Genomic DNA, 26106 nt, shown 5'->3' on the forward strand with positions numbered 1-26106 from the left:
ATTTCCCTGTCGTTACCACGTTATTTCCCTGTCGTTACCACATTATTTCCCTGTCATTACCACGTTATTTCCCTGTACTAACCCTGTTATTTCCCTGTCGTTACCACGTTATTTCCCTGTACTAACCCTGTTATTTCCCTGTACTAACCCTGTTATTTCCCTGTCATTACCACGTTATTTCCCTGTCGTTACCACATTATTTCACTGTCGATATCATGTTATTTCCCTGTCGTTACAAACTGAAACAAGAATGCAACAAAATGTGTTAGTTCTACTGCAGAGAGAGAGGGAAGCTGCATTGATGTGTTAGTTCTACAGCAGAGAGAGGGAAGCTGCATTGATGTGTTAGTTCTACTACAGAGAGCGTGAAGCTGCATCGATGTGTTAGTTCTACTGCAGAGAGAGGGAAGCTGCATCGATGTGTTAGTTCTACTGCAGAGAGAGTGAAGCTGCATCGATGTGTTAGTTCTGCTGCAAAGAGAGAGTGAAGCTGCATCGATGTGTTAGTTCTACTGCAGAGAGAGTGAAGCTGCATTGATGTGTTAGTTCTACTGCAGAGAGAGTGAAGCTGCATCGATGTGTTAGTTCTACTGCAGAGAGAGGGAAGCTGCATCGATGTGTTAGTTCTACTGCAGAGAGAGTGAAGCTGCATCGATGTGTTAGTTCTGCTGCAAAGAGAGAGTGAAGCTGCATCGATGTGTTAGTTCTACTGCAGAGAGAGGGAAGCTGCATCGATGTGTTAGTTCTACTGCAGAGAGAGGGAAGCTGCATCGATGTGTTAGTTCTACTGCAGAGAGAGGGAAGCTGCATCGATGTGTTAGTTCTACAGCAGAGAGAGGGAAGCTGCATCGATGTGTTAGTTCTACAGCAGAGAGAGGGAAGCTGCATCGATGTGTTAGTTCTACAGCAGAGAGAGGGAAGCTGCATCGATGTGTTAGTTCTACTGCAGAGAGAGGGAAGCTGCATCGATGTGTTAGTTCTACAGCAGAGAGAGGGAAGCTGCATCGATGTGTTAGTTCTACTGCAGAGAGAGGGAAGCTGCATTGATGTGTTAGTTCTACAGCAGAGAGAGGGAAGCTGCATTGATGTGTTAGTTATACAGCAGAGAGAGTGAAGCTGCATTGATGTGTTAGTTCTACAGCAGAGAGAGGGAAGCTGCATTGATGTGTTAGTTCTACAGCAGAGAGAGTGTGAAGCTGCATCGATGTGTTAGTTCTGCTGCAAAGAGAGAGTGAAGCTGCATCGATGTGCAAGAGAGTGGAAAACAGAGAGCGAGAGAACGAGTGAGAAAGAGAGAGCGAGTGAGAAAGAGAGATAGAGAGAGTGAGAGAGAAGGAGAGAGATCGAGAGAGTGAGAGAGAAGGAGAGAGAGAGAAAGCGAGATAACAAAATAACACGAGTGGAGAGAGATGTTACTCACGTAGGCACTGAGGCACCATTCCGTTCCAGGTGCCGTTGCCCACGCAGGTGAGAATGGCAGGGAATGACAGCTCGTACCCTGGGGAGCAACTGTAGCTCACGCTGGTGCCCCACTCAAAGTCTGTACCCTCCAGGACTCCGTTGGAGATGGCAGAGGGTGCTGCGCAGGTCACCGCTATGGGTGGGGGGAGGAGAGAGAGAGAGAGAGAGAGAGAGAGAGAGAGAGAGAGAGAGAGAGAGAGAGAGAGAGAGAGAGAGAGAGAGAGAGAGAGAGAGAGAGAGAGAGAGAGAGAGAGAGAGAGAGAGAGAGAGAGAGAGAGAGAGAGAGAGAGAGAGAGAGAGAGAGAGAGAGAGAGAGAGAGAGAGAGAGAGAGAGAGAGAGAGAGGGATTACTCTGAGGGGAAGTAATACTTTAATCAATGCTGAATTACTCACTTAACCCTCATTATCCCTGTAGGGATATCATGAATCAATTAGGCATGGATCATACTTTACATATATCTCATTATCACTGTAGAGTTATCCTGAATCAATTAGGTACGATTTATACTTTATGATTCCATTCATGGCATAAAGGCAAACAGCGAATACACAAGACACCTTTGGGAAAAGGCTGCAGCCAGGCTAACAACTAAAACAACATATTTTCATAATCTTAGGAAATGAAACCGAAGGAATAATTTGGTTTGCCACCCTTAGTGGACATTTACTACCAGCTGTCTAACTGAAACTGAGCTAATGGTTTTCTCTCCAAGCACTCGCCTCTGGGTGTCACTAGGCTACCTGGGGTGGTGGGTAGCCTAGTGGTTAGAGTGTTGGGGCAGTAACCGAAACCAGCGTAAAAATCTGTCGTTCTGCCCCTGAACAAGGTAGTTCCTAGGCTGGCATTGTAAATAAGAATTTGTTCTTAACTGACTTGCCTACTTAAATAAAGGTTAAATCAAAAAACAGCTGAGTCCCAAATTGCACCCTATTCCCTATATAGTGCAATAAGGCAGAGAGAGACAGCCAACGCCACGCTTGAGTAGGAGAAAGGGCTAGGCTGGATGACTCATGTTGCACTCTGTAGAGTGAGTCTCCCTTTCTCTTCCGTGTCTGTTTTTCACACAGTTCTGCCAACTACGATGTGAAAACATCATACTCCTCCTCTCACTGAACTACAGTAATAGCAGATATCGTAGGCTGTCCCAAAAAACATTGCATGGCGGATACACTCTTTTCCGCAAATTACAGTAACAGCAGATAGGGCTTTCTAGAAGACTGTTCTGAGAGGGTTGGTTTGGGCGGGAAACAGGCTTTCTAGAAGACTGTTCTGAGAGGGTTGGTTTGGGCAGAAACAGGCTTTCTAGAAGACTGTTCTGAGAGGGTTGGTTTGGGCAGAAACAGGCTTTCTAGAAGACTGTTCTGAGAGGGTTGGTTTGGGCAGAAACAGGCTTTCCAGCAGACTGTTCTGAGAGGGTTGGTTTGGTCAGTAATAGCACTGTGGAGACTTTCCAAACGATGAGGTTGGTTTGGTCAGTAACAGCACTGTGGATAGACTTTCCAAAAGATGGGGTTGGTTTGGTCAGTAACAGCACTGTGGATAGACTTTCCAAAAGATGGGGTTGGTTTGGTCAGTAACAGCGCTGTGGATAGACTTTCCAAAAGATGGGGTTGGTTTGGTCAGTAACAGCGCTGTGGATAGACTTTCCAAAAGATGGGGTTGGTTTGGTCAGTAACAGCGCTGTGGATAGACTTTCCAAAAGATGGGGTTGGTTTGGTCAGTAACAGCGCTGTGGATAGACTTTCCAAAAGATGGGGTTGGTTTGGTCAGTAACAGCGCTGTGGATAGACTTTCCAAAAGATGGGGTTGGTTTGGTCAGTAACAGCGCTGTGGATAGACTTTCCAAAAGATGGGGTTGGTTTGGTCAGTAACAGCACTGTGGAGACTTTCCAAACGATGAGGTTGGTTTGGTCAGTAACAGCACTGTGGATAGACTTTCCAAAAGATGGGGTTGGTTTGGTCAGTAACAGCGCTGTGGATAGACTTTCCAAAAGATGGGGTTGGTTTGGTCAGTAACAGCGCTGTGGATAGACTTTCCAAAAGATGGGGTTGGTTTGGTCAGTAACAGCACTGTGGATAGACTTTCCAAAAGATGGGGTTGGTTTTGTCAGTAACAGCACTGTGGATACTAGGCCTATTCCTTATACTATATAGTACCCTTCCTTTGACCAGAGCCCATTGGCACCATATCCCTTATATTATCAGTCCATTCCATTTGACCAGAACCCTTTGGCACCATATCCCTTATATTATCAGTCCATTCCATTTGACCAGAACCCTTTGGCACCATATCCCTTATATTATCAGTCCATTCCATTTGACCTGAACCCTTTGATTTAGAGGGTAGTGATTAACTGAATCAGCTAACTAAAAAAACAAACACATTAGTCCAGCTGAATGGAGCTTTCTGATGATTGGCTGCTCTTATTGCCATCTCTGTGTCACAGTAATAAAAACAATAAACGTGTAATAAATTCCCAAATGTTGTATTAATATTCTGAATTAGTATTGGACACGCTTGGTAGCCCCTCCATTGAGAGTGGACCAGCTTGGCTTGTACTAAGCTAATGAATAATAGGTTTATGCAGAGTAGTTTCACAACTCCAGTGACACAACAGTGGTGAAGAAGTTCTACAGCTGCTCTGACAGATCCTCCATTTCACAGGCATTCTCACATACAGTATACAATATGAGTGCCTGCACGCACACAACTTGGTGTTAAAAGGCTGTTAGACTGTCACCCACCCACCTCCATTAGGCTACTTTCTATATCGGTGATATTCGCACTGTCACGAATATCACTGAAGGTGGCTCCCCTTCCTGTTCGGGTGGCGCTCGGCGGTCGTCGTCACCGGTCTACTAGCTGCCACTGAATGTGGCTCCCCTTCCTGTTCGGGTGGCGCTCGGCGGTCGTCGTCACCGGTCTACTAGCTGCCACTGAAGGTGGCTCCCCTTCCCGTTCAGGTGGCGCTCGGCGGTCGTCGTCACCGGTCTACTAGCTGCCACTGAAGGTGGCTCCCCTTCCCGTTCAGGTGGCGCTCGGCGGTCGTCGTCACCGGTCTACTAGCTGCCACTGAAGGTGGCTCCCCTTCCTGTTCGGGTGGCGCTCGGCGGTCGTCGTCACCGGTCTACTAGCTGCCACTGAAGGTGGCTCCCCTTCCTGTTCGGGTGGCGCTCGGCGGTCGTCATCACCGGTCTACTAGCTGCCACTGAAGGTGGCTCCCCTTCCTGTTCGGGTGGCGCTCGGCGGTCGTCGTCACCGGTCTACTAGCTGCCACTGAAGGTGGCTCCCCTTCCTGTTCGGGTGGCGCTCGGCGGTCGTCGTCACCGGTCTACTAGCTGCCACTGAAGGTGGCTCCCCTTCCTGTTCGGGTGGCGCTCGGCGGTCGTCATCACCGGTCTACTAGCTGCCACTGAAGGTGGCTCCCCTGCCTGTTCGGGTGGCGCTCGGCGGTCGTCGTCACCGGTCTACTAGCTGCCACTGAAGGTGGCTCCCCTTCCTGTTCGGGTGGCGCTCGGCGGACGTCGTCACCGGTCTACTAGCTGCCACCGATCCCTTTACCTTTTCGTTTGGTTTGGTCTAATTGTTTTCACCTGTTCCTTGTTGTGGTTTTTGGGGTTGGTGTTATTTAAGTTCGATTAGCCCGCTTGTATTTGTGCGGGCTTGTTTCTGTTATGTAAAGGTGTTCGTTATATTGTGGGTTTTCCGCTGTCCGGTTTGATACCCGTGTGTATTTTAGGTGGAGTGTATTTACGCCTGTGTTTCGGCGTCACCTATTTGTACATGTTTCTGGTTGGACATTAAAGCGCTGTTTTTTCCCGTATCCTTGGCTCTCTGTGCCTGACTCCACACCCATTCACACCCATTCACACCCATTCACTCTTTGAACATTACACACACGTCAACATCCACAGATCTAACTGTGCATCATAAGAATGTACAGGCACCAAGATATCATTCTGGAGCTGTTGCATATGTATGCATAACAACACACTTTCACACAGCCAGGAAACGGAACTATCACCTGTACAAACGGATGGAGACATGTGTTGATCATAGTTGGTCCAAGATAATGGTCAAAAGCTGAATTTTATGCATGTTGAGAAAGCGTGTTATGAAGAGAAACCTTTTCTGCCTGGCCATATAGTGTCAGCAATAACAACTACAAGACAGGATGTTGGTCCTGAAATAACAACTACAAGACAGGATGTTGGTCCGACAATAACAACTACAAGACAGGATGTTGGTCCTAAAATAACAACTACAAGACAGGATGTTGGTCCTAAAATAACAACTACAAGACAGGATGTTGGTACGACAATAACAACTACAAGACAGCATGTTGGTCCTAAAATAACAACTACAAGACAGGATGTTGGTCCTAAAATAACAACTACAAGACAGGATGTTGGTCCTAAAATAACAACTACAAGACAGGATGTTGGTCCTAAAATAACAACTACAAGACAGGATGTTGGTCCGACAAAAACAACTACAAGACAGGATGTTGGTCCTAAAATAACAACTACAAGACAGGATGTTGGTCCTAAAATAACAACTACAAGACAGGATGTTGGTCCTAAAATAACAACTACAAGACAGGATGTTGGTCCTAAAATAACAACTACAAGACAGGATGTTGGTCCGACAATAACAACTACAAGACAGGATGTTGCTCCTAAAATAACAACTACAAGACAGGATGTTGGTCCGACAATAACAACTACAAGACAGGATGTTGGTCCGACAATAACAACTACAAGACAGGATGTTGGTCCGACAATAACAAACCAAAGCAAACTGATATGCTTTATTTAAACCCTTTTTCTCACTGTGGCAGCTAACAGGACACAATGATATATGAGCTACCGTTGCTAAGGGCAACAGTGTGGAAAGCAGGAGGTGTGCAGTGTTACTGTGAATAAGCTATAACAATCTGTAGTGAAACTGGTGGTGATTCCATAGGGGAACACAAGCCAATACATCTCTGTTTTAGACAATGGGAACATTGATTAGTTAGTCCCTAAGACTTGGCTCATTGAAATCTATTCTAAAGTGTAGATACACATATTCAAACACTCAAATTGAAGTAGTTAGGGGAACAAACCAACCAAACTAAGTGTTGCTGAGCCCTACCTTTGAAAGATGCTATGATGCCAAAATGTTATTAGATATGTTCCACAGAGCATTGTGGGTAATGAAGTACATTATGCTACACACGTGTTGCTAGGTCTTACCTTGGCAGGATGCCATGATGCCACTCCAGGTGCCGTTGGAGGTGCAGGTGCGTACCGCAGAGCTGTCGGCCTCCATGCTGTATCCTGGCGCACACAGGAAGGTGATGTTCTGACCAATGGCAAAGTCCTCTCCATATCTCATCCCATTGGCTGGAACCCCAGGGTCGCCACAGTTGATCACTGTGATTAGACAGAAAGAAGGAAGGAGGAAGGAAATAAGTAAGGAAGAGAGGAATGAAGCAAGGAAGGAAGAGAGGAAGGAAGAGCGGAAGGAAGAAAGAGAGGAAGGAAGGAAGAAAGAGAGGAAGCAAGAGGAAGGAAGGAAGGAAGGAAGGAAGGAAGGAAGGAAGGAAGGAAGGAAGGAAGGAAGGAAGGAAGAGAGGAATGAAGGAAGGCACGAACAAAGGAAGGTAGGAAGGAAGGGGATAAAAGAGTGACTCAGTGACACAGTGTACTCTGTTACAGCAAACAAATACATACATAACAAAGAAGACATCCCCAGTCTGGACACTTAGTTGGCTTTCTGGCTCTTGTGTGACAGACGCTGATATCTATGATGGCGGTCGAAGTGCAATTTAGGCCCCATTGTGGGTCAGGCGTAAGATGTAACTGGGGCTGTGACAACAATCGGTGGGAAACCTAATCCACAAATCATCTGAAATGACCAATTTATGCAGCCAGCAACAGAGATATCTCCACTGATGAGATACCACCTCACCTCTTTTATTCAAAATGATAGTGAAATCTATCACCGGGAAAATCAATAGCTGTGAGCTGTGTTCTCATACGAGGGTCTCCTGGGTTTAACTTCCATAATCAATTCTGTCAATCTCTTACACCTATAACTCCCTTCTGTTCTGTGGAGGACGGGATGGAAATCAGAGAGCAGGAAGTAGAATGTTTACGATCTACCAGGGAATTCAGATGACAAGGTAACAGAAACACATTAGTAGTTTTGTGATCAGTTATCACCGTGACTGACAACAAACCCCAAAAGTACTTTGCATTTAATTAATTTTTAATTTCAGAAAAAAGTTCAACCCCCCCCCATTGATTTATGTGGTGCCCTTATCAATTCCGGGATTACAGTTTTCCATAAATTTAGTGTCTTTTGCTAAAAAAACAACAACATAAGAATTAAGCTTTGGGAATCAATCATCGGAGGGTTTAAGCTCGTAAACATCTAGGTGGTGTGGAAAATGTCTCGACCAAAATGCTAATGTGACTCCACCACGGGATAGAAAACATTGCATCACCCTTCTCTGCTCAATAAAACACATGTAAAGACTCATCAATCAGTACTACTTTAACACGTTACTTTATTTCTTTATTTTTTGGTTGGTATTTTTCTTAAAACTGCATTGTTGCTTAAGGGCTGTGGAAGTAAACATTTCACTGTAAGGTCTACAGCTACATACAACTTGATTTGATGCCACAGGCAAGGGATGTGTCCCAAATGACACCTTATTCCCTAAAAAGGTGACCTACGTTAAATCAGAGCCCTGAGACTATAAAGGTAACAGGGTGCCATTTTGGGACACGAACCAAAGGTCTCTTTGTAACGCTGTAGGCAAAGCATTCTGCCTGTTTAAGCATATATGGGCACTAAGAGGCATACGATCAAAGGCAATGAACCTAGCCTGGAGGAACGAGTGTGGTCTACAACTTCTGTCTAGGGGTGATATGGAGACAAGCAGGCAGTAGTTTATAGATCTGGAAGTCCATTCTTGAATTAACTGAATCTGAAACACCAGGTGAGATAGAGATGAATTATCTACCTGAAGTGGAATAAGTCTAATTTGGTTCCTTGGAAGTCGTGGGAACGTATTTTTTTAGTTTCACATTGTTTGTGGGAACGAAGTCATTCATTTCCTGACCGGTAAAACTGAAGGTTTATTAAACATTCTGTGCAGAGAAGTGAACATTTTGACTGTTCTGGGAACATTTATTTTAAGGTTGCAGGAAGGTTCTGAGAACGCTTTACTCTGGTTCATTGAACGCTCTGCGAAAGGAAATTATAGTTTATTTGGAGGCTTTAAATAACTTCCTTGAAGATTCAAACCTATAATCTGTTCTCTGTCCATGGAATTTAGTCCTCTGTGCCACCAGGATGGAGCTAGCATGCCATGTTTTTACATGTTAGTCTATTCAAATAGACTCCCATTTCAAAGGAAACAAGCACTCATTAAGATCAGGTGTGCCCAATTAGTGGGTGTGGCCAATTAGTGGTGGCAGCCAATTCGTGGGTGTGGCCAATGTGTGGGTGTGGCCAATTAGTGGGTGCGGCCAATACACCAGAACACACTTAACAAGATAGAAGATAAGAGTTATGTTGACGCTGAGAACGGAATATATATGTTTTTAAACAACATTCTTAGAACGTTCTCTGAATGTTTCTAACATTTTCTTGTGGTTTTTATGGAAAGTTTTTTTTTTATGTTCTTGGAACAATTTGAGAATATGACTTTAGAAGCACGAGGAAACCTGTAGGAAACGTTAGGTTGAAGTACTGAAATTCCCACAGAAGAACGTTGTTTCTTAATGTTCTCTGAACTACACGATAACATTCCTAATACAAACCAATTCGAGAACATTCCTAGAACATTACCAACATTGAAATGTAACCATGTTTGAACTTTAAGGAACCATTCTGTAATGAAATACCAATAAAATAACATTTTTTTCATCAAGTTCCTTAAATGTGCTGAGAATGTTCCAAAGCCAAGCAACTATCCTGCACCATTTCTTAAAGTTGTATGCAAAATAACCGTAGGACAACCACTCTCACCAACCTCTAACAAACATATGCTTTTCAGAAAGTTATGTGCTAGCCTCTCTCCCTCATTCTCCCTTTCGGTCTCTCTCCCCCTCTGTCTCTCTTTCTCACTCTCTCTCGCCCCTGGGCCTAGATTTAAATCAGATGGACTCCTTGGCATTGTCTACTCAACTGAGAAGGAGCTGAAGAAGAGGCAAGAGCTTTGGAGGGTATGGTAATATGTACAAGGTAACAGAGAGGCACAGAGGGATTGATTTTCTTATCTTGCTGGAGCAGGGACACAGGGCTCTTCTGACCTCTCTTCTCTGTCTCAACCCACCAGTCACTGTGCGTGTGTATGAGTGTGTGAGACCCCTTCTCTCGCTGTCTCAATCCTTAACCCGAAGGCTACCTTAAATAGCGCCACCTCTTCGATCCCTCTCTTACACTGCCCAGAGAATTCCAGTCATAAACAACCCACCCTTCTTAACACGAGAGGAGCAACGTCTTGAAATGTCATGACAACAGGATGCGAGATGAAGATTCTGGAATAGTTCCAAATGGCCCCCCTATTCCCTTTATAGTGCACTACTTTTGACAACGACCCATAGGGCTGTGGTCAAAAGTAGTGAACTATATAGTGAATAGGGTGCAGATGTCTTCAGCCTCAGCCCACTAATAGATCCAATCTCCCATCTATGACTCTGCATCACATATCAATAGGTCCCATATACGAAAACCAAAGATCACAATCGAAATACATAGTAAAAAAAAACATCGTGTTGTCAGGGGGGTCCTGATCCTAGATCAGCACACCTACTCTGAGACGCTTTAATATAATAATAATAATAATAATAATAATATATGCCATTTAGCAGACGCTTTTATCCAAAGCGACTTACAGTCATGTGTGCATACATTCTACGTATGGGTGGTCCCGGGAAGGGCAGTGGGGTTGGCTTTATGAATGCGGGCTCTGATCCCACTTACTGCTGCAGTTCAGGGCAGTGGGGTTGGTTTATGAAGACTTCCTGGTGCAGTTCAGGGCAGTGGGGTTGGTTAATGAAGACTTCCTGGTGCAGTTCAGGGCAGTGAGGTTGGTTTATGAAGACTTACTGGTGCAGTTCAGGGCAGTGGGGTTGGTTTATGAAGACTTACTGGTGCAGTTCAGGGCAGTGGGGTTGGTTTATGAAGACTTACTGGTGCAGTTCAGGGCAGTGAGGTTGGTTTATGAAGACTTACTGGTGCAGTTCAGGGCAGTGAGGTTGGTTTATGAAGACTTACTGGTGCAGTTCAGGGCAGTGGGGTTGGTTTATGAAGACTTACTGGTGCAGTTCAGGGCAGTGAGGTTGGTTTATGAAGACTTACTGGTGCAGTTCAGGGCAGTGGGGTTGGTTTATGAAGACTTACTGGTGCAGTTCAGGGCAGTGGGGTTGGTTTATGAAGACTTACTGGTGCAGTTCAGGGCAGTGGGGTTGGTTTATGAAGACTTACTGGTGCAGTTCAGGGCAGTGGGGTTGGTTTATGAAGACTTACTGGTGCAGTTCAGGGCAGTGGGGTTGGTTTATGAAGACTTACTGGTGCAGTTCAGGGCAGTGGGGTTGGTTTATGAAGACTTACTGGTGCAGTTCAGGGCAGTGGGGTTGGTTTATGAAGACTTACTGGTGCAGTTCAGGGCAGTGGGGTTGGTTTATGAAGACTTACTGGTGCAGTTCAGGGCAGTGGGGTTGGTTTATGAAGACTTACTGGTGCAGTTCAGGGCAGTGGGGTTGGTTTATGAAGACTTACTGGTGCAGTTCAGGGCAGTGGGGTTGGTTAATGAAGACCTACTGGTGCAGTTCAGGGCAGTGAGGTTGGTTTATGAAGACTTACTGGTGCAGTTCAGGGCAGTGGGGTTGGTTAATGAAGACTTCCTGGTGCAGTTCAGGGCAGTGAGGTTGGTTTATGAAGACTTACTGGTGCAGTTCAGGGCAGTGGGGTTGGTTTATGAAGACTTACTGGTGCAGTTCAGGGCAGTGAGGTTGGTTTATGAAGACTTACTGGTGCAGTTCAGGGCAGTGAGGTTGGTTTATGAAGACTTACTGGTGCAGTTCAGGGCAGTGAGGTTGGTTTATGAAGACTTACTGGTGCAGTTCAGGGCAGTGAGGTTGTTTTATGAAGACTTACTGGTGCAGTTGGGGGCAGTGCCAGACCAGGTGGCGTTGGCCAGACACTGACGTGTGGTGGAGCCGGTCAGCAGGTAGCCATCCATACAGGAGTAGGTGACGGAGTGGGAGTAGGTGGTGCCATCCAGCCGGGACACACGGCCGTTACTGGGGGCTCCCGGGTTCCCACACTGCACCGCTGGAGAGAGAGAGAAGGGGCAGATAGAGTTTGATTGAATGATTGGTGTTATACTTGTGAAGTTGTTTCATCATATACTAGCTCACCGAGTATACAAAACATTAAGAACACTTTCCATGACACAGACTGACAAGGTGAAAGCTATGATCCCTTATCGATGTCACTTGTTCAATCAGTGTAGATGAAGGGGAGGAGATAAGGCTAACATTGGATTTTTAAGCTTTGAGAAAATTGGGACATGGATTGTGTATGTGTGCCATTCAGAGGGTGAATGGGCCAGACAACATTTTGAAGTGCCTTTGAACGGGGTATTGAACAGTAGTAGGTGTCAGGCTGCTGGGTTTTTCACGCTCAACAGTTTTCCGTGTATATCAGGAATGGTCCACCACCCAAAGGACATCCAGCCAACTTGACACAACTGTGGGAACAATTAGAGTCAACATGGGCCAGCATCCCTGTGGAACGCTTTTGACACTCTGTAGAGTCAGTGCCCACGATGAACTGAGGCTGTTCGAGGGCAAGAGGAGGAGGAGGGGGGCACTCACACTTGGTGTGTTTGGACATAGATTTGGGCAAAGGGATAACTAGAATAACATTATTTATTAAACAATTTGAGTTCAGGGAAATGTGATGGCCACTTTATTGTCCTAAAGCCATTTTGCCACAACTTTGGAAGTATGCTTGGGGTCATTGTCCATTTGGAAGATCCATTCGCGACCAAGCTTTAACTTCCTGACTGATGTCTTGAGATATTGCTTATATCCACATCATTTTCCTGCCTCATGATGCCATCTATTTTGTAAAGTGCACCAGTCCCTCCTGCAGCAAAGCACCCCCAAATATGATGTTGCCACCTCCGTGCTTCATGGTTGGGATGGTGTTCTTCGGCTTGCAAGCCTCCCCCTTTTTCCTCCAAACATAACGATGGTCATTACGGCCAAACAGTTCTATTTTTGTTTCATCAGACCAGAGGACATTTCTCCAAAAAGTTTGATCTCTCTCCCCATGTGCAGTTGCAATCTGTAGTCAGATTTTTTTATGACGGGTTTGGAGCAGTGGCTTCTTCCTTGCTGAGCAGCCTTTCAGGTTATATGTGGATATAGATACCTTTTACCTGTCTCCTCCAGCATCTTCACAAAATCCTTTGCTGTTGTCCTGGGATTGAAATGCACTTTTCGCACCAAAGTACATTCATCTCAAGGAAACAGAACGCGGTATGAAGGCTGCGTGGTCCCATGGTGTTTATACTTGCGTACTATTGTTTGTACAGATGAACGTGGTACCTTCAGGCATTTGGAAATTGCTCCCAAGGATGAACCAGACTTTGGAGGTCTACAATTTTTTTCTGATTTCTTTTGATTTTCCCATGATGTCAAGCAAAGAGGCACTGAGTTTGAAGGTAGGCCTTGAAATACATCCACTGGTACACCTCCAATTGACTCAAACAATGTCAATTAGTCTATCAGAAGCTTCTAAAGCCATGACATCATTTTCTGGAATTTTCCAAGCTGTTTAAAAGCACAGTCAATTTAGTGTATGTAAATTTCTGACCCACTGGAATTGTGATACAGTGAATTATAAGTGAAATAATCTGTCTGTAAACAATTGTTGTAAAAATTACTTGTGTCATGCACAAAGTAGATGTCCTAACCAACTTGCCAAAATGAGAGTTTGTTAACAAGAAATGTGTGGAATGGTTGAAAAACGAGTTTTAATGACTCCAACCTCAGTATATGTAAACTTCCAACTTCAACTGTATATGTTAGATTGGACCCTCTCTAGGATGACCTTGAATAAAGACTGTGTCAATCTAACTGTACGAGTTTTGGGTGAATTAAATACTTTTCATAAAGTATGAATTGTTATGGACTGACACTGTATCTCAATGCTAAGTACAGTATTTGTTCTTTCCATGAAATCATCATTACCCCTTTCACAATTCCCATACTCCATCCCCATAGCATCAACTCAGATCCAGCTTAACAACAGTCAGATATAAGTACTTAAAGTTGTTTATAAGAGGGTTGAGAGAGACGGCTAGCATCTAGGGAAGAGTAGAACGACAGTGCAGCCATTGTTGTAGGGATCCTCCCCCAGTGTGGTACTCTTGGATATAGACAAACAATGTCCAGGGTTGGCTGTCAAGAGCTATGAAAGGACGTGTCCCGACACATTTTTACCCATACTCCATATGCGAGGTACTGAGAGAGAATACAAATGAAATCCACATGGCCACTGTAAAAAAAATATATATGTTTAAGTCGTGAGTTAGAGGTTTATTGCCAAATGGCACCATATTCCCTATATGGTGCACCTCTCTTGACCAGAGTGCCATCGGGGACACAGACCCTTGTTCTATGTGAGGGTGGGTTGGGCTGAGAAATGTAAAATGTCAGTATTTTACAGAGAGAAACAACAGGCTCAAGTATAACAGATAGATTTCTACTTATTTTTGTTTGTATTTTATCCCCCCGTCTTATCGCTGCAACTCCCCAACGGGCTCGGGAGAGGCGAATGTGGAGTCATGCGTCCTCCGAAACATGACCCGCCTAAAAGCCCTCTTTAACACCCGCCAGCTTTACCCAGAAACCAGCTGCACCAATGTGTCGGAGCAAACACTGTTCAACTGGCAACCGGGGTCAGTCTGCAGGCACTCCACCCCGACCACAGGGGTCACTAGAGCACGATGAGCCAAGTAAACCCCCCTCCTAACCCGGACAACGCTGGGACAATTGTGTGCCGTCCTATGGGACTCCCGGCCACGGCCAGTTGTGGAACAGCCCGAGAATGAACCCGGGTCTGTAATAACGCCTCTAACACTGGATAGTTAGAAAGAGAAAGCGAGATTAAGAAGGGATTGAAAGAGACAGTGTGATGGAGAGAGAGAGAGGTACCCTGTCAGCCTTGTGGAGAAGCTGCCTGGCAACCACCTCAGGGGCTGAGAAGTGAACAATCTGTAAATCTATTTAACTAGAGCTGCAGTGGCTCAGAGGAAACATGGAGGACACGAAGCCGGCGTTTGGAGATGACACTAATGCTATCCTGTCTCGTTTGAGATGAAAAGGGTGGTTCAAAGGAGACACCTGGGGGTTGTGTCTGGGTGCCTGACTGACACCTGAGGGGTTGTGTCTGGGTGCCTGACTGACACCTAGGGGGTTGTGTCTAGGTACCTGACTGACACCTGGGGGGTTGTGTCTGGGTGCCTGACTGACACCTGGGGGGGTTGTGTCTAGGTGTCTGACTGACACCTGGGGGGTTGTGTCTGGGTGCCTGACTGACACCTGGGGGTTGTGTCTAGGTGCCTGACTGACACCTGGGGGGGTTGTGTCTAGGTGTCTGACTGACACCTGGGGGGGTTGTGTCTAGGTGCCTGACTGACACCGGGGGGGTTGTGTCTGGGTGCCTGACTGACACCTGGGGGGTTGTGTCTGGGTGCCTGACTGACACCTGGGGGTTGTGTCTGGCTGCCTGACTGACACCTGGGAATTGTGTCCGGGTGCCTGACTGACACCTGGGGGGGTTGTGTCTGGGTGCCTGACTGACACCTGGGGGGTTGTGTCTGGGTGCCTGACTGACACCTGGGGGTTGTGTCTGGGTGCCTGACTGACACCTGGGGTTGTGTCTGGGTGCCTGACTGACACCTGGGGGTTGTGTCTGGGTGCCTGACTGACACCTGGGGGGGTTGTGTCTAGGTGCCTGACTGACACCTGGGGGTTGTGTCTGGGTGCCTGACTGACACCTGGGGGGTTGTGTCTGGGTGCCTGACTGACACCTGGGGAATTGTGTCTGGGTGCCTGACTGACACCTGGGGGGTTGTGTCTGGGTGCCTGACTGACACCTGGGGGTTGTGTCTGGGTGCCTGACTGACACCTGGGGGTTGTGTCTTGGTGCCTGACTGACACCTGGGGGTTGTGTCTGGGTGCCTGACTGACACCTGGGGGGTTGTGTCTAGGTGCCTGACTGACACCTGGGGGGTTGTGTCTAGGTGCCTGACTGACACCTGGGGGATTGTGTCTGGGTGCCTGACTGACACCTGGGGGGTTGTGTCTAGGTGCCTGACTGACACCTGGGGGGTTGTGTCTAGGTGCCTGACTGACACCTGGGGGATTGTGTCTGGGTGCCTGACTGACACCTGGGAGGGTTGTGTCTGGGTTCCTGGTTGCAGGAGCTCCTGCAGCGAGAGCAGGCTATGTATTGCTAGCTATAGGGGCCTCTGCAGTGAGAGCAGGCTATGTATTGCTAGCTATAGAGGCCCCTGCAGAGAGAGCAGGCTATGTATCGCTAGCTATAGAGGCCCCTGCAGAGAGAGCAGGCTATGTATCGCTAGCTATAGAGGCCCCTGCAGAGAGAGCAGGCTATGTATTGCTAGCTATAGAGGCCTCTGCAGTGAGAGCAGGCTATGTATTGCTATCTATAGGGGCCCCTGCAGTGAGAGCAGGCTATGTATTGCTATCTATAGGGGCCCCTGCAGTGAGAGCAGGCTATGTATCGCTAGCTATAGAGGCCCCTGCATTGAGAGCAGGCTATGTATCGCTAGCTATAGAGGCCCCTGCAGTGAGAGCAGGCTATGTATTGCTAGCTATAGGGGCCCCTGGAGTGAGAGCAGGCTATGTATTGCTAGCTATAGAGGCCCCTGCAGTGAGAGCAGTCTATGTATCGCTAGCTATAGAGGCCCCTGCAGTGAGAGCAAGCTATGTATTGCTAGCTATGAGGCCCCTGCAGTGAGAGCAGGCTATGTATCGCTAGCTATAGAGGCCCCTGCAGTGAGAGCAGGCTATGTATCGCTAGCTATAGAGGCCCCTGCAGTGAGAGCAGGCTATGTATCGCTAGCTATAGAGGCCCCTGCAGTGAGAGCAGGCTATGTATCGCTATCTATAGAGGCCCCTGCAGTGAGAGCAGTCTATGTATCGCTAGCTATAGAGGCCCCTGCAGTGAGAGCAGGCTATGTATCGCTAGCTATGAGGCCCCTGCAGTGAGAGCAGGCTATGTATCGCTAGCTATAGAGGCCCCTGCAGTGAGAGCAGTCTATGTATCGCTAGCTATAGAGGCCCCTGCAGTGAGAGCAGGCTATGTATCGCTAGCTATAGAGGCCCCTGCAGTGAGAGCAAGCTATGTATTGCTAGCTATGAGGCCCCTGCAGTGAGAGCAGGCTATGTATCGCTAGCTATAGAGGCCCCTGCAGTGAGAGCAGTCTATGTATCGCTAGCTATAGAGGCCCCTGCAGTGAGAGCAAGCTATGTATTGCTAGCTATGAGGCCCCTGCAGTGAGAGCAGGCTATGTATTGCTAGCTATAGAGGCCCCTGCAGTGAGAGCAGGCTATGTATCGCTAGCTATGAGGCCCCTGCAGTGAGAGCAGGCTATGTATTGCTAGCTATAAAGGCCCCTGCAGTGAGAGCAGGCTATGTATCGCTAGCTATAGAGGCCCCTGCAGTGAGAGCAGGCTATGTATCGCTAGCTATAAAGGCCCCTGCAGTGAGAGCAGGCTATGTATCGCTAGCTATAGAGGCCCCTGCAGTGAGAGCAGGCTATGTATCGCTAGCTATGAGGCCCCTGCAGTGAGAGCAGGCTATGTAACAAAGGGATGTTCAAATCCTTCACCGGTGTGACTTTGATAAAGCATGTGTCGTTGAGATATATTGTCTGGAAATGGAATGGTACAGCCGATTGTTGGACTCAGAGGACCATATTTGTTGGGAGAATGAGAAGTAAGTGTGTGTGTGTGTGTGTGTGTGTGTGTACACGTGTACGTGTGGTCTCACGTTTGCAGAAGGGTTGTGTTCCAGACCAGGTGCCGTTAGGAAAGCACATCCTCTCAGCTGAGCCAATCAGCTCATAACCCTCAGAGCACCTGAACTGGACTTTACTGCGGATCCTGAAGTTACTCTCCTCCCTGCTGCCCTGCGACGGGGTGCCCGGGTCTCCACATGTCCCCTGGGAGTCACCTACACACACACAGAGACACCACGCACCAGCCCAGAGGGAAAAGCACAAGCATAGAAAGAGTTAATGGTCAGTCACAATGTTCCCATGGAAACACATCACAACCATTTTTGTCATTCAAACCAGCAAAGATTCTGTCCCTTCTGCCCTTCCCTCATTCTCTGTGGGTGTAACCTTACAGAAAACCACCAACGCACACTGATTCCCCTCTCTCACCGATTCCCCTCTCTCACCGATTCCCCTCTCTCACACCGATTCCCCTCTCTCACTGATTCCCCTCTCACACCGATTCCCCCTCTCACACCGATTCCCCCCTCTCACACCGATTCCCCCCTCTCACACCGATTCCCTTCTCACACCGATTCCCCCTCTCACACCGATTCCCCCTCTCACACCGATTCCCCCTCTCACACCACACCGATTCCCCCTCTCACACCGATTACACCGATTCCCCCCTCTCACACCGATTCCCCCTCTCACACCGATTCCCCTCTCACACCCCCCTCTCACACCGATTCACACCCCCTCTCACACCGATTCACACCCCCTCTCACACCGATTCCCCCTCTCACCCTCTCACACCGATTCCCCCTCTCACACCGATTCCCCCTCTCACACCGATTCACACCCCCTCTCACACCGATTCCCCCTCTCACACCGATTCCCCTCTCACACCGATTCCCCCTCACACCGATTCCCCCCTCTCACACCGATTCCCCCTCTCACACCGATTCCCCTCTCACACCGATTCCCCCCTCTCACACCGATTCTCCCCTCTCACACCGATTCCCCCCTCTCACACCGATTCCCTTTTCACACCGATTCCCTTTTCACACCGATTCCCTTTTCACACCGATTCCCCTCAGTAGCTCACCGGAGATGGATACTCCTGATTGATATATGTCCTTCCCCTTCCATCCCTCCCCTACTCCGTCGACATAGCTCCCAGCTTGGTAGCCTTGGTCTGGTTCACAAACAGCACCCTATTCCCGATGTGGTGCACTAAATAGGGAATAGGGTGCACCCTTGGTAACCTTGCTATTCACCTGAACCAGCCACACATCCATCCCAGACAGACAGACAGATAGACAAACAGACCACTCCCCGCCGCTGATAATGGAGGCCGTACAGCCAGGATCTAGGAGATAGGGGACTGTGTGTTCGTCTATGGCCCTGACAGTTATCAGAGCTGTTACTGGGAGACAATCAGACCGGTCCACTCCAAACACTCGCTCAGACGTAACGGAAGATGTATCAGATGGCTCAAGTACATGGAGATACTTATGCCTCATCAGTAACAGATAAATCTTGCTCTGATGCTACACACATTATAGGGATGGAAAATACTGGAAAGTCACTTGGATACAAAGTGCAATTGGTATCCATATATGATTTCAATACCAAGTGAGTAAAACATCCATAAATGTATCTATCATATCCATCTCTCTCATGTCCAGACAAATACCTCACATTTACTCCCTTGTTTGTTCCATAACTACAGTAAGTCATCATTTATTAAACAATGTTATTTTAGTACATTTGCGTCATCCATTTGCCCAAATCAAAATCCAAACACACCAAGACAGTCGTGAAGAGGGCACGACAACACCTTTTCCCCCTCAGGAGACAGAAAAGATTTGGCATGTGTCCCCAGATCCTCAAACAAATCTACAGCTGCACCATCGAGAGAATCCTGACCGGTTGCATCACTGCCTGGTATGGCAACTGCTCGGCATCTGACCGTAAGGCGCTACAGAGGGTAATGCGTATGGCCCAGTACATCACTGGGGCCAAGCTTCCTGCCATCCAGGACCTATATACTAGGCGGTGTCAGAGGAAGGCCCAAAAAATTGTCAAAGACCCCAGTCACCCTAGTCATAGACTGTTTTCTCTACTGCCGCACGGCAAGCGGTACCAGAGCGCCAAGTCTAAGACCAAAAGGCTCCTTAACAGCTTCTACCCCCAAGTCATAAGAGTCTTGAACAATTAATCAGATGGCCACCGGACTATTTACATTGACCCCCTCATTTGTTTTTTTACGCTGCTGCTACTCGCTGCTTATCTACGCATAGCCACTCACCCCTACCTACATGTACAAATTACCTCGACTAATCTGTACGCCCACACACTGACTCGGTACTGGTACGCCCTGTATATAGCCTCGTTATTATTTTATTGTGTTACTTTTTTTTTTTTTTTTTAATTACTTCAGTTTATTTGGTAAAGATTTTCTTAACTCTTTCTTGAACTGCACTGTTGGTTAAGGGCTTGTAAGTAAACATTTCACGGTAAGGTCTATATACTTGTTGTATTTGGCGCATGTGACAAATAAAGCTCGAATTGATTCGATTGAAATCTAATTTAGCAGCAGCTTGACTGGGGATCCCAGGCTTGAATGCAGCCGACACTCGCACGCACACACAGAGTAGATACTTACCTATACAGTGAGGCTGGAATCCGCTCCAGTGGGCAGTCTACAGACAGGTAGGCAGTTGTGTCCCTGGCCATTCAATATAGAATTCATTATTTCTCTATGTCCCTGGCAGTGGAAGCCCAGGGGACAGATAAAAGTGGCTGCTATTAACCCCACCCCCGCGGAAATCAAATTAGCGTAATACAAAAAAATCCCCGTCAAAATCTGTCAGTTTTAACTAGAGATATCTGTCCCAACACGCTGCAGCCACCAATGTTACACTGGCTCATCTACGGTGAAAGGTGCCAGAGCTAGAGCGGTGCTTGTTCAGACCATGAGACGTCCCCAAAAATAATCTGTAGCCTACAAACTATTATGACCCCTCTATGGAGAAATGACTTTCACAAACATGTGCAGTACCAGTCAAACGTTTTAGATACACCTACTCATTCAAGTTTTTTTTTTTTTTACTATTTTCTACATTGTAGAATAATAGTGAAGACATCAAAACTATGAAATAACAAAAAAGTGTTAAACAAATCAAAATATATTTTATAGTAGCCACCCTTTGCCTTGAGGACAACTTTGAATACTATTGGCACTGATGTAGATCTTTGGAACATCGGCATTTTAAAATGTCTAATACATCCATGTAATATAGCCTACATCATCCCAATACATCCATGTAATATAGCCTACATCATCCCAACTACATCCATGTAATATAGCCTACGTCATCCCAATACATCCATGTAATATAGCCTACGTCTTCCCAATACATCCATGTAATATAGCCTACATCATCCCAATACATCCATGTAATATAGCCTACGTCTTCCCAATACATCCATCATTTATTTATGGCTGTGGGCTACACTAGTTCATTTAACAGACAAGACTTGGTTAGGAATTCCACATTATTTTATATTACATGCTGCTGTCCTGTGTTGATCGGTTAACAAAGAAATGGGTATTCCTATATGATTCATTTAGAGTTATGAATGTATCTTTAGTTGTTCTACATGTATGTTTAGATTTTGAATACATTGTAAGGCTGCATGATACGACTCTAATGATGTTTTTTTTAAAATGTCGCTTGAAAGGCATGAGCTCTGCTTTGTTTGTTTTTTTTGCACAGGCTGTACACACTTTATCAGTCTCTCATTCACAATTTCACGAGCACTTGATAATGCCTAGAATGCTCACTCAGGGAGAAGTGCTGAGTGTTGCAAGTGGGGAAGCACCTCTCACTCACATGGCTATCCATCACGTGATTGCGTCTTTCTCGCAGGCTACAAGTGAAGACAGACATCTGGGACGCGCGTGTCCTTATCCAATTCCGAGGTGCATATTAAAGATATTGGAAGACCACATTTACTTTTCGTCAGCCAACAAGATGAGTAGCACTAGCGTATGTCAATCTACTATCCCACATAGTACAAAAGTCGACCTATTCTATTCTGTGCGAGACATAAGTATTCCAAACATAGTCGGGGACAGTTGTGGGATGCGATAGATCCCAAATGAATACAACCACGAGCATCAAAAAAATTGTTTTATACAATGTGGCTGATGCAACATATCCGAACGTTTAGCTTAAAATGTTGATAAACTATTAGGCTATTTCTTTACATTATAAGAGCAGCAATGCGCACATGGCAGTAGGGCAGGGGTTCTTAAACCTTTTCAGTCTGGGACCCAAATGAGAAATTCTGTGTTTTCCTGGGACCCAAGCTCAGGAAAATATGCAACTATACTTAAATATTGGTACATTTCATTGCCCTTATGCCTAAAAATATGCAATATAGACTAAAACAAATAACAAGGAAATACCCATAAATATATTTTCATGCTTAGGAGCATGCTTATTTTTCCCCATTAAAAACGCTCTTACATACCTGCCTAGGTTGGAACGGTCACTGTTAAAATACAATAAATAATTTCATTCTGAACTGAATGATCACATCACACAGATGTAGAGCAGAAAACACACACATACACACAGTCCTAATGAGAGGTGTGTGGCTGGTTGAAGTGTTCCAACAAGCAGGTCTATTCTGGGCTCTGCTTTAGACAGTGCAACACTGAGGTCATGCTCAGCATTGAGACAGTTTCTGTACTTCAGAACCCTGACTTGCATAGGTATGTGGTGCCAAACTGGATCAGAACATCTATTGCTTTCTCAGTCAGGCAGGAGACCGCTTCCTGCTGTAGATGAGCAAACCCAGAAATGTGTGAGTGTGTGAGTCTCAAAAAGCATCTTGCTTCAATCAGTTTATTCCAGTTCAGAATAAAAAAAGTATTACTTGTAAAAGCAACAGTTCCAACCTAGACTTGTTTTCAACAATAATTTCTACAGTAGAATGTACAGTAGGCCTGCTAACTTTTCATCTTCATCTGAACTGTTTCTTAGGGTTGCACTATCAGTGCCTAGTTAGCTTGCTAGTTGACTTTATTTTCCACTTCGACGCACGGTTTCCTGAAGCATTCTTGCCTGTTCTGATGTTTGGTCAGGACGTGTCGTTTTATTAATTTGTTTGTTTTGAGAGACTCGTTACTAAGCACTTCCCCACACAAAACACATTGTGGACGCTCCTCGTTATTTCTCAAAGTTTGTATGAAAGAGACAAAAAGTAATCACTGTATTTGCGTTTCATTATGATTGAGCTCAGTCTGAACATGTGGTGAGCATGAGTCCATTTCATGACAGCGGTGAGTGATGGCGCGTGGGAATAACAAGTCAGTGGCTTGAACTACAGCGCTGCAGCGTTCGGGTTGCGGAGTGATCTTCAAGAAAACTCCAGAGAAAAGATCCGGTAAACAGTGAAGCACATTGGCCTCTTCCTCTCCCACTCGCGCTGCTGCCAAACTGAGCAGAGACTGCTGATAAGCAGAGTGCACACTGTAACGAGAGCGCAGTTACACTTGGCCAAATGAATTCCAGTCATTAATGAAATAATCATACAATTACTTCGCGACCCACCATTAACAGGTCTTGGGTCGCGACCCATACTTTAAGAAACGCTGCAGTAGGCGATAAGCACCAATGTTCCATTAGCGGGAAACACTTTATCAAAGGTGACCGCAAATGCGATTATGCGTGTAACGCTTTTATAATAAAGGTGCATTTTTATGGTGAAAGTTATCTTCCCCAAACATGAAACTCACACGCTGCTTATGTATGCCAGTTAGGCCCTATACCCATTGTAAAGTGGATTAATGTGCTTCTTTTTAAGAAGTTATTTGGCCACTTTAGTTGCGATTAAAACCTTATCAAAACATATAGGCGTATGGGATAGGCTACATGAGGTGTGTAATGATGATTAAAAACAGTTGCCAAAAAAAAGGCTTTGTTTCTTGCCTTATTCTGGACATCATTCACAAGTGATAATATATAATACACAAGTGATAATATATCATTCACAAGTGATAATATATAATACACAAGTGATAATATTTAGATGCACTATTGTAAAGTGACTATTCTACTGGATGTCATAAGGTGAATGCACCAATTTGTAAGTCGCTCTGGATAAGAGCGTCTGCTAAATGACTTAAATGTAAATGTAATAATATATAATACACAAGTGATAATATATAATACAAAAGTGATAATATATAATACACAAGTGATAATATATAATACACAAGTGATAATATATAATCCAAAGTGATAATATATAATACACAAGTGATAATATATAATACACAAGTGATAATATATCAGTCACAAGTGATAATATATAATACACAAGTGATAATATATAATACACAAGTGATAATATATAATACACAAGTGATAATATATAATACACAAGTGATAATATATAATACACAAGTGATAATATATAATACACAAGTGATAATATATCAGTCACAAGTGATAATATATAATACACAAGTGATAATATATAATACACAAGTGATAATATATCATTCACAAGTGATAATATATAATACACAAGTGATAATATATAATACACAAGTGATAATATATCAGTCACAAGTGATAATATATAATACACAAGTGATAATATATCATTCACAAGTGATAATATATAATACACAAGTGATAATATATAATACACAAGTGATAGGCTAATATTGTCACCCATCAGATGATTAATTATTTAATCTTCTCTTTTCATATACTAAATAATATATGTGTGATTTTTGTATTTATTTAGAATGGACCATTATCATGCACCTGTCTCAAAACAGGTGCAACTGTCTCAAAATATAGCCAGGTAGGCTATACTCCTATTGTAAAGATAGCAATGTGTATAATATTAGGATAGTTGAAAAATAAATATAGTAGTCCTTGTCTATAGAAAACTGATGGGATCCTCTTCTTTTTTAGTAGAGGCCATCACAAATGTTGCGCAACATGAGCTCATGTGCTCTCATGAAGTGTTTGATTAGATTTTCCAACACATTTGCATTAATGTCAGAGTGATTAGAGAGACAATAGAGTGCTGAGTACCAGGCAGTTAGCACGTTTGGTAGGCTACTAATGACCATCAGCAGTATCAGATCTTGGAGAAACCTAATTACCGTGACTAAACGGTCAGGTGAAATTTGACCGTCTTCATGACTCGGTAATACGGTCACGGCAACAGCCCTAGTCATATGGGTAAAGCTGCAGTTGAAAGGGCCTTGAGTGTCTTGGTTATACATTTCCTCTGTGGGTCCTACTGAGTACGAATCTTAGAACACACAGGGCAAATTACAGGATGCCCCCCCCCTGCCCCCCACACAGACACTCACAATCACATGTAGTGTAGTAGGACAATAGGGGGTCACAAATAGTGTACACTTCCTAAGGTACAGCATGCTGGAGATACATGCTACTGTTACAGCCTTCTTTACTAAGCAGAACACAGCCCCAAGATATGATACCAGATGACAGTGAGTGGTGGCTTCCAGGTAAGGTGTGTGTGTCTGTTTGTGTGCCAACTGACAAGTGTTTGTGTGTGTATGTGTGTGCCAAGTGTGCATGAGTATGTGTGGACGTGTGTGTGTGACTTTATTTATGAGTAAAACGTGTGTGTGTGTATGTGTGTGTGTGTGTGTGTGGCTGCTGAGCAGGTGCATGTGTCCCATGTTCCACCTCCTCTATTATCCTCCTGGCAGCGAGCATCCCCCGGTGTGGGGGGTTCAGGTTCCCAGGAGTGTGCTCTGTCAGGGAAAATGTGCTGACCAAGTTAGGCTGGTGCTTTATTAGCTGTCATCTGAAGAGGCAGCGCTGACACACAACATGCCACCAGACAGAGAGAGGGAGAGGGGAGAGAGAGAGGGAGAGGGAAGAGGGGGAGAAAGAGAGAGAGGAAGAGGGGGGAGAGAGAAAGGAAGAGGGGGAGAGAGAGAGAGAGAGAGAGAGAGAGGAAGAGAGGAAGAGGGGAGAAAGAAAGGGAGAGGGAAGAGAGGGAAAGAGGGGGAGAGGTGAGAGAGGAAGAGGGGAGAAAGAGAGGGGAGAGAGAGAGGGCTGGCTGTCACACACTGTGATACAGAGCCAAATCTCTAGACAGCTAGCGGAGAGCCACTAAGTCACCACAAACACAACAGGCCCTCAGCCACTCCCCTCCCCCTCCCGTCCCCCCTACCTCACGTGTCTCACACAGAGTATGGACATGGACACACTGGGGAACGGAGAATGGAGAACAGAGGGAGGTTAAAAGAAATCTCCCTGGTGTTTTGTCACAAAGGGCGTCTGTCTTAAATGTGCCCGTGACTTTGTGTTTGTCACAGAACTGCCTGAGTGATCGCTAGTCTCAAACAGAGCACTTGTTCTGTGGTCTCTTCCTAAGAAACTGTAGCTCTATGCTCACCGGTACAGGGGAATAAAATGCTCTCTAGAATGCTAACTGGTCTTTTCAAATAACTATGTTCTTCATGCTAAAGAATTCTTGGCCAGGCAATAGGGGAAAAGACAGAACCTGTACCACGTCCCCTTC

The 26106-nt window shown here is 45.6% G+C and overlaps 1 protein-coding gene across 2 annotated transcripts in view; it reads right to left on the reverse strand.

Annotated features, from left to right (window-relative positions):
• Positions 1-26106, reverse strand: part of LOC118399009 (CUB and sushi domain-containing protein 3-like) — a 908305-nt gene that overhangs the window by 47789 nt on the left and 834410 nt on the right. For both annotated transcript variants that reach the window (XM_052472732.1, XM_052472731.1), the window contains exons 57-60: positions 17559-17741; positions 11622-11798; positions 6701-6880; positions 1421-1594 (exon numbers count right to left, since the gene is read on the reverse strand). In XM_052472732.1, coding sequence (XP_052328692.1) covers positions 1421-1594; positions 6701-6880; positions 11622-11798; positions 17559-17741 — 714 coding nt within the window. The remainder of the gene's footprint in view (positions 1-1420; positions 1595-6700; positions 6881-11621; positions 11799-17558; positions 17742-26106) is intronic.

The sequence above is a fragment of the Oncorhynchus keta genome, chromosome 20 (assembly GCF_023373465.1).
Source record: "Oncorhynchus keta strain PuntledgeMale-10-30-2019 chromosome 20, Oket_V2, whole genome shotgun sequence".
Lineage (NCBI taxonomy): Eukaryota > Metazoa > Chordata > Actinopteri > Salmoniformes > Salmonidae > Oncorhynchus > Oncorhynchus keta.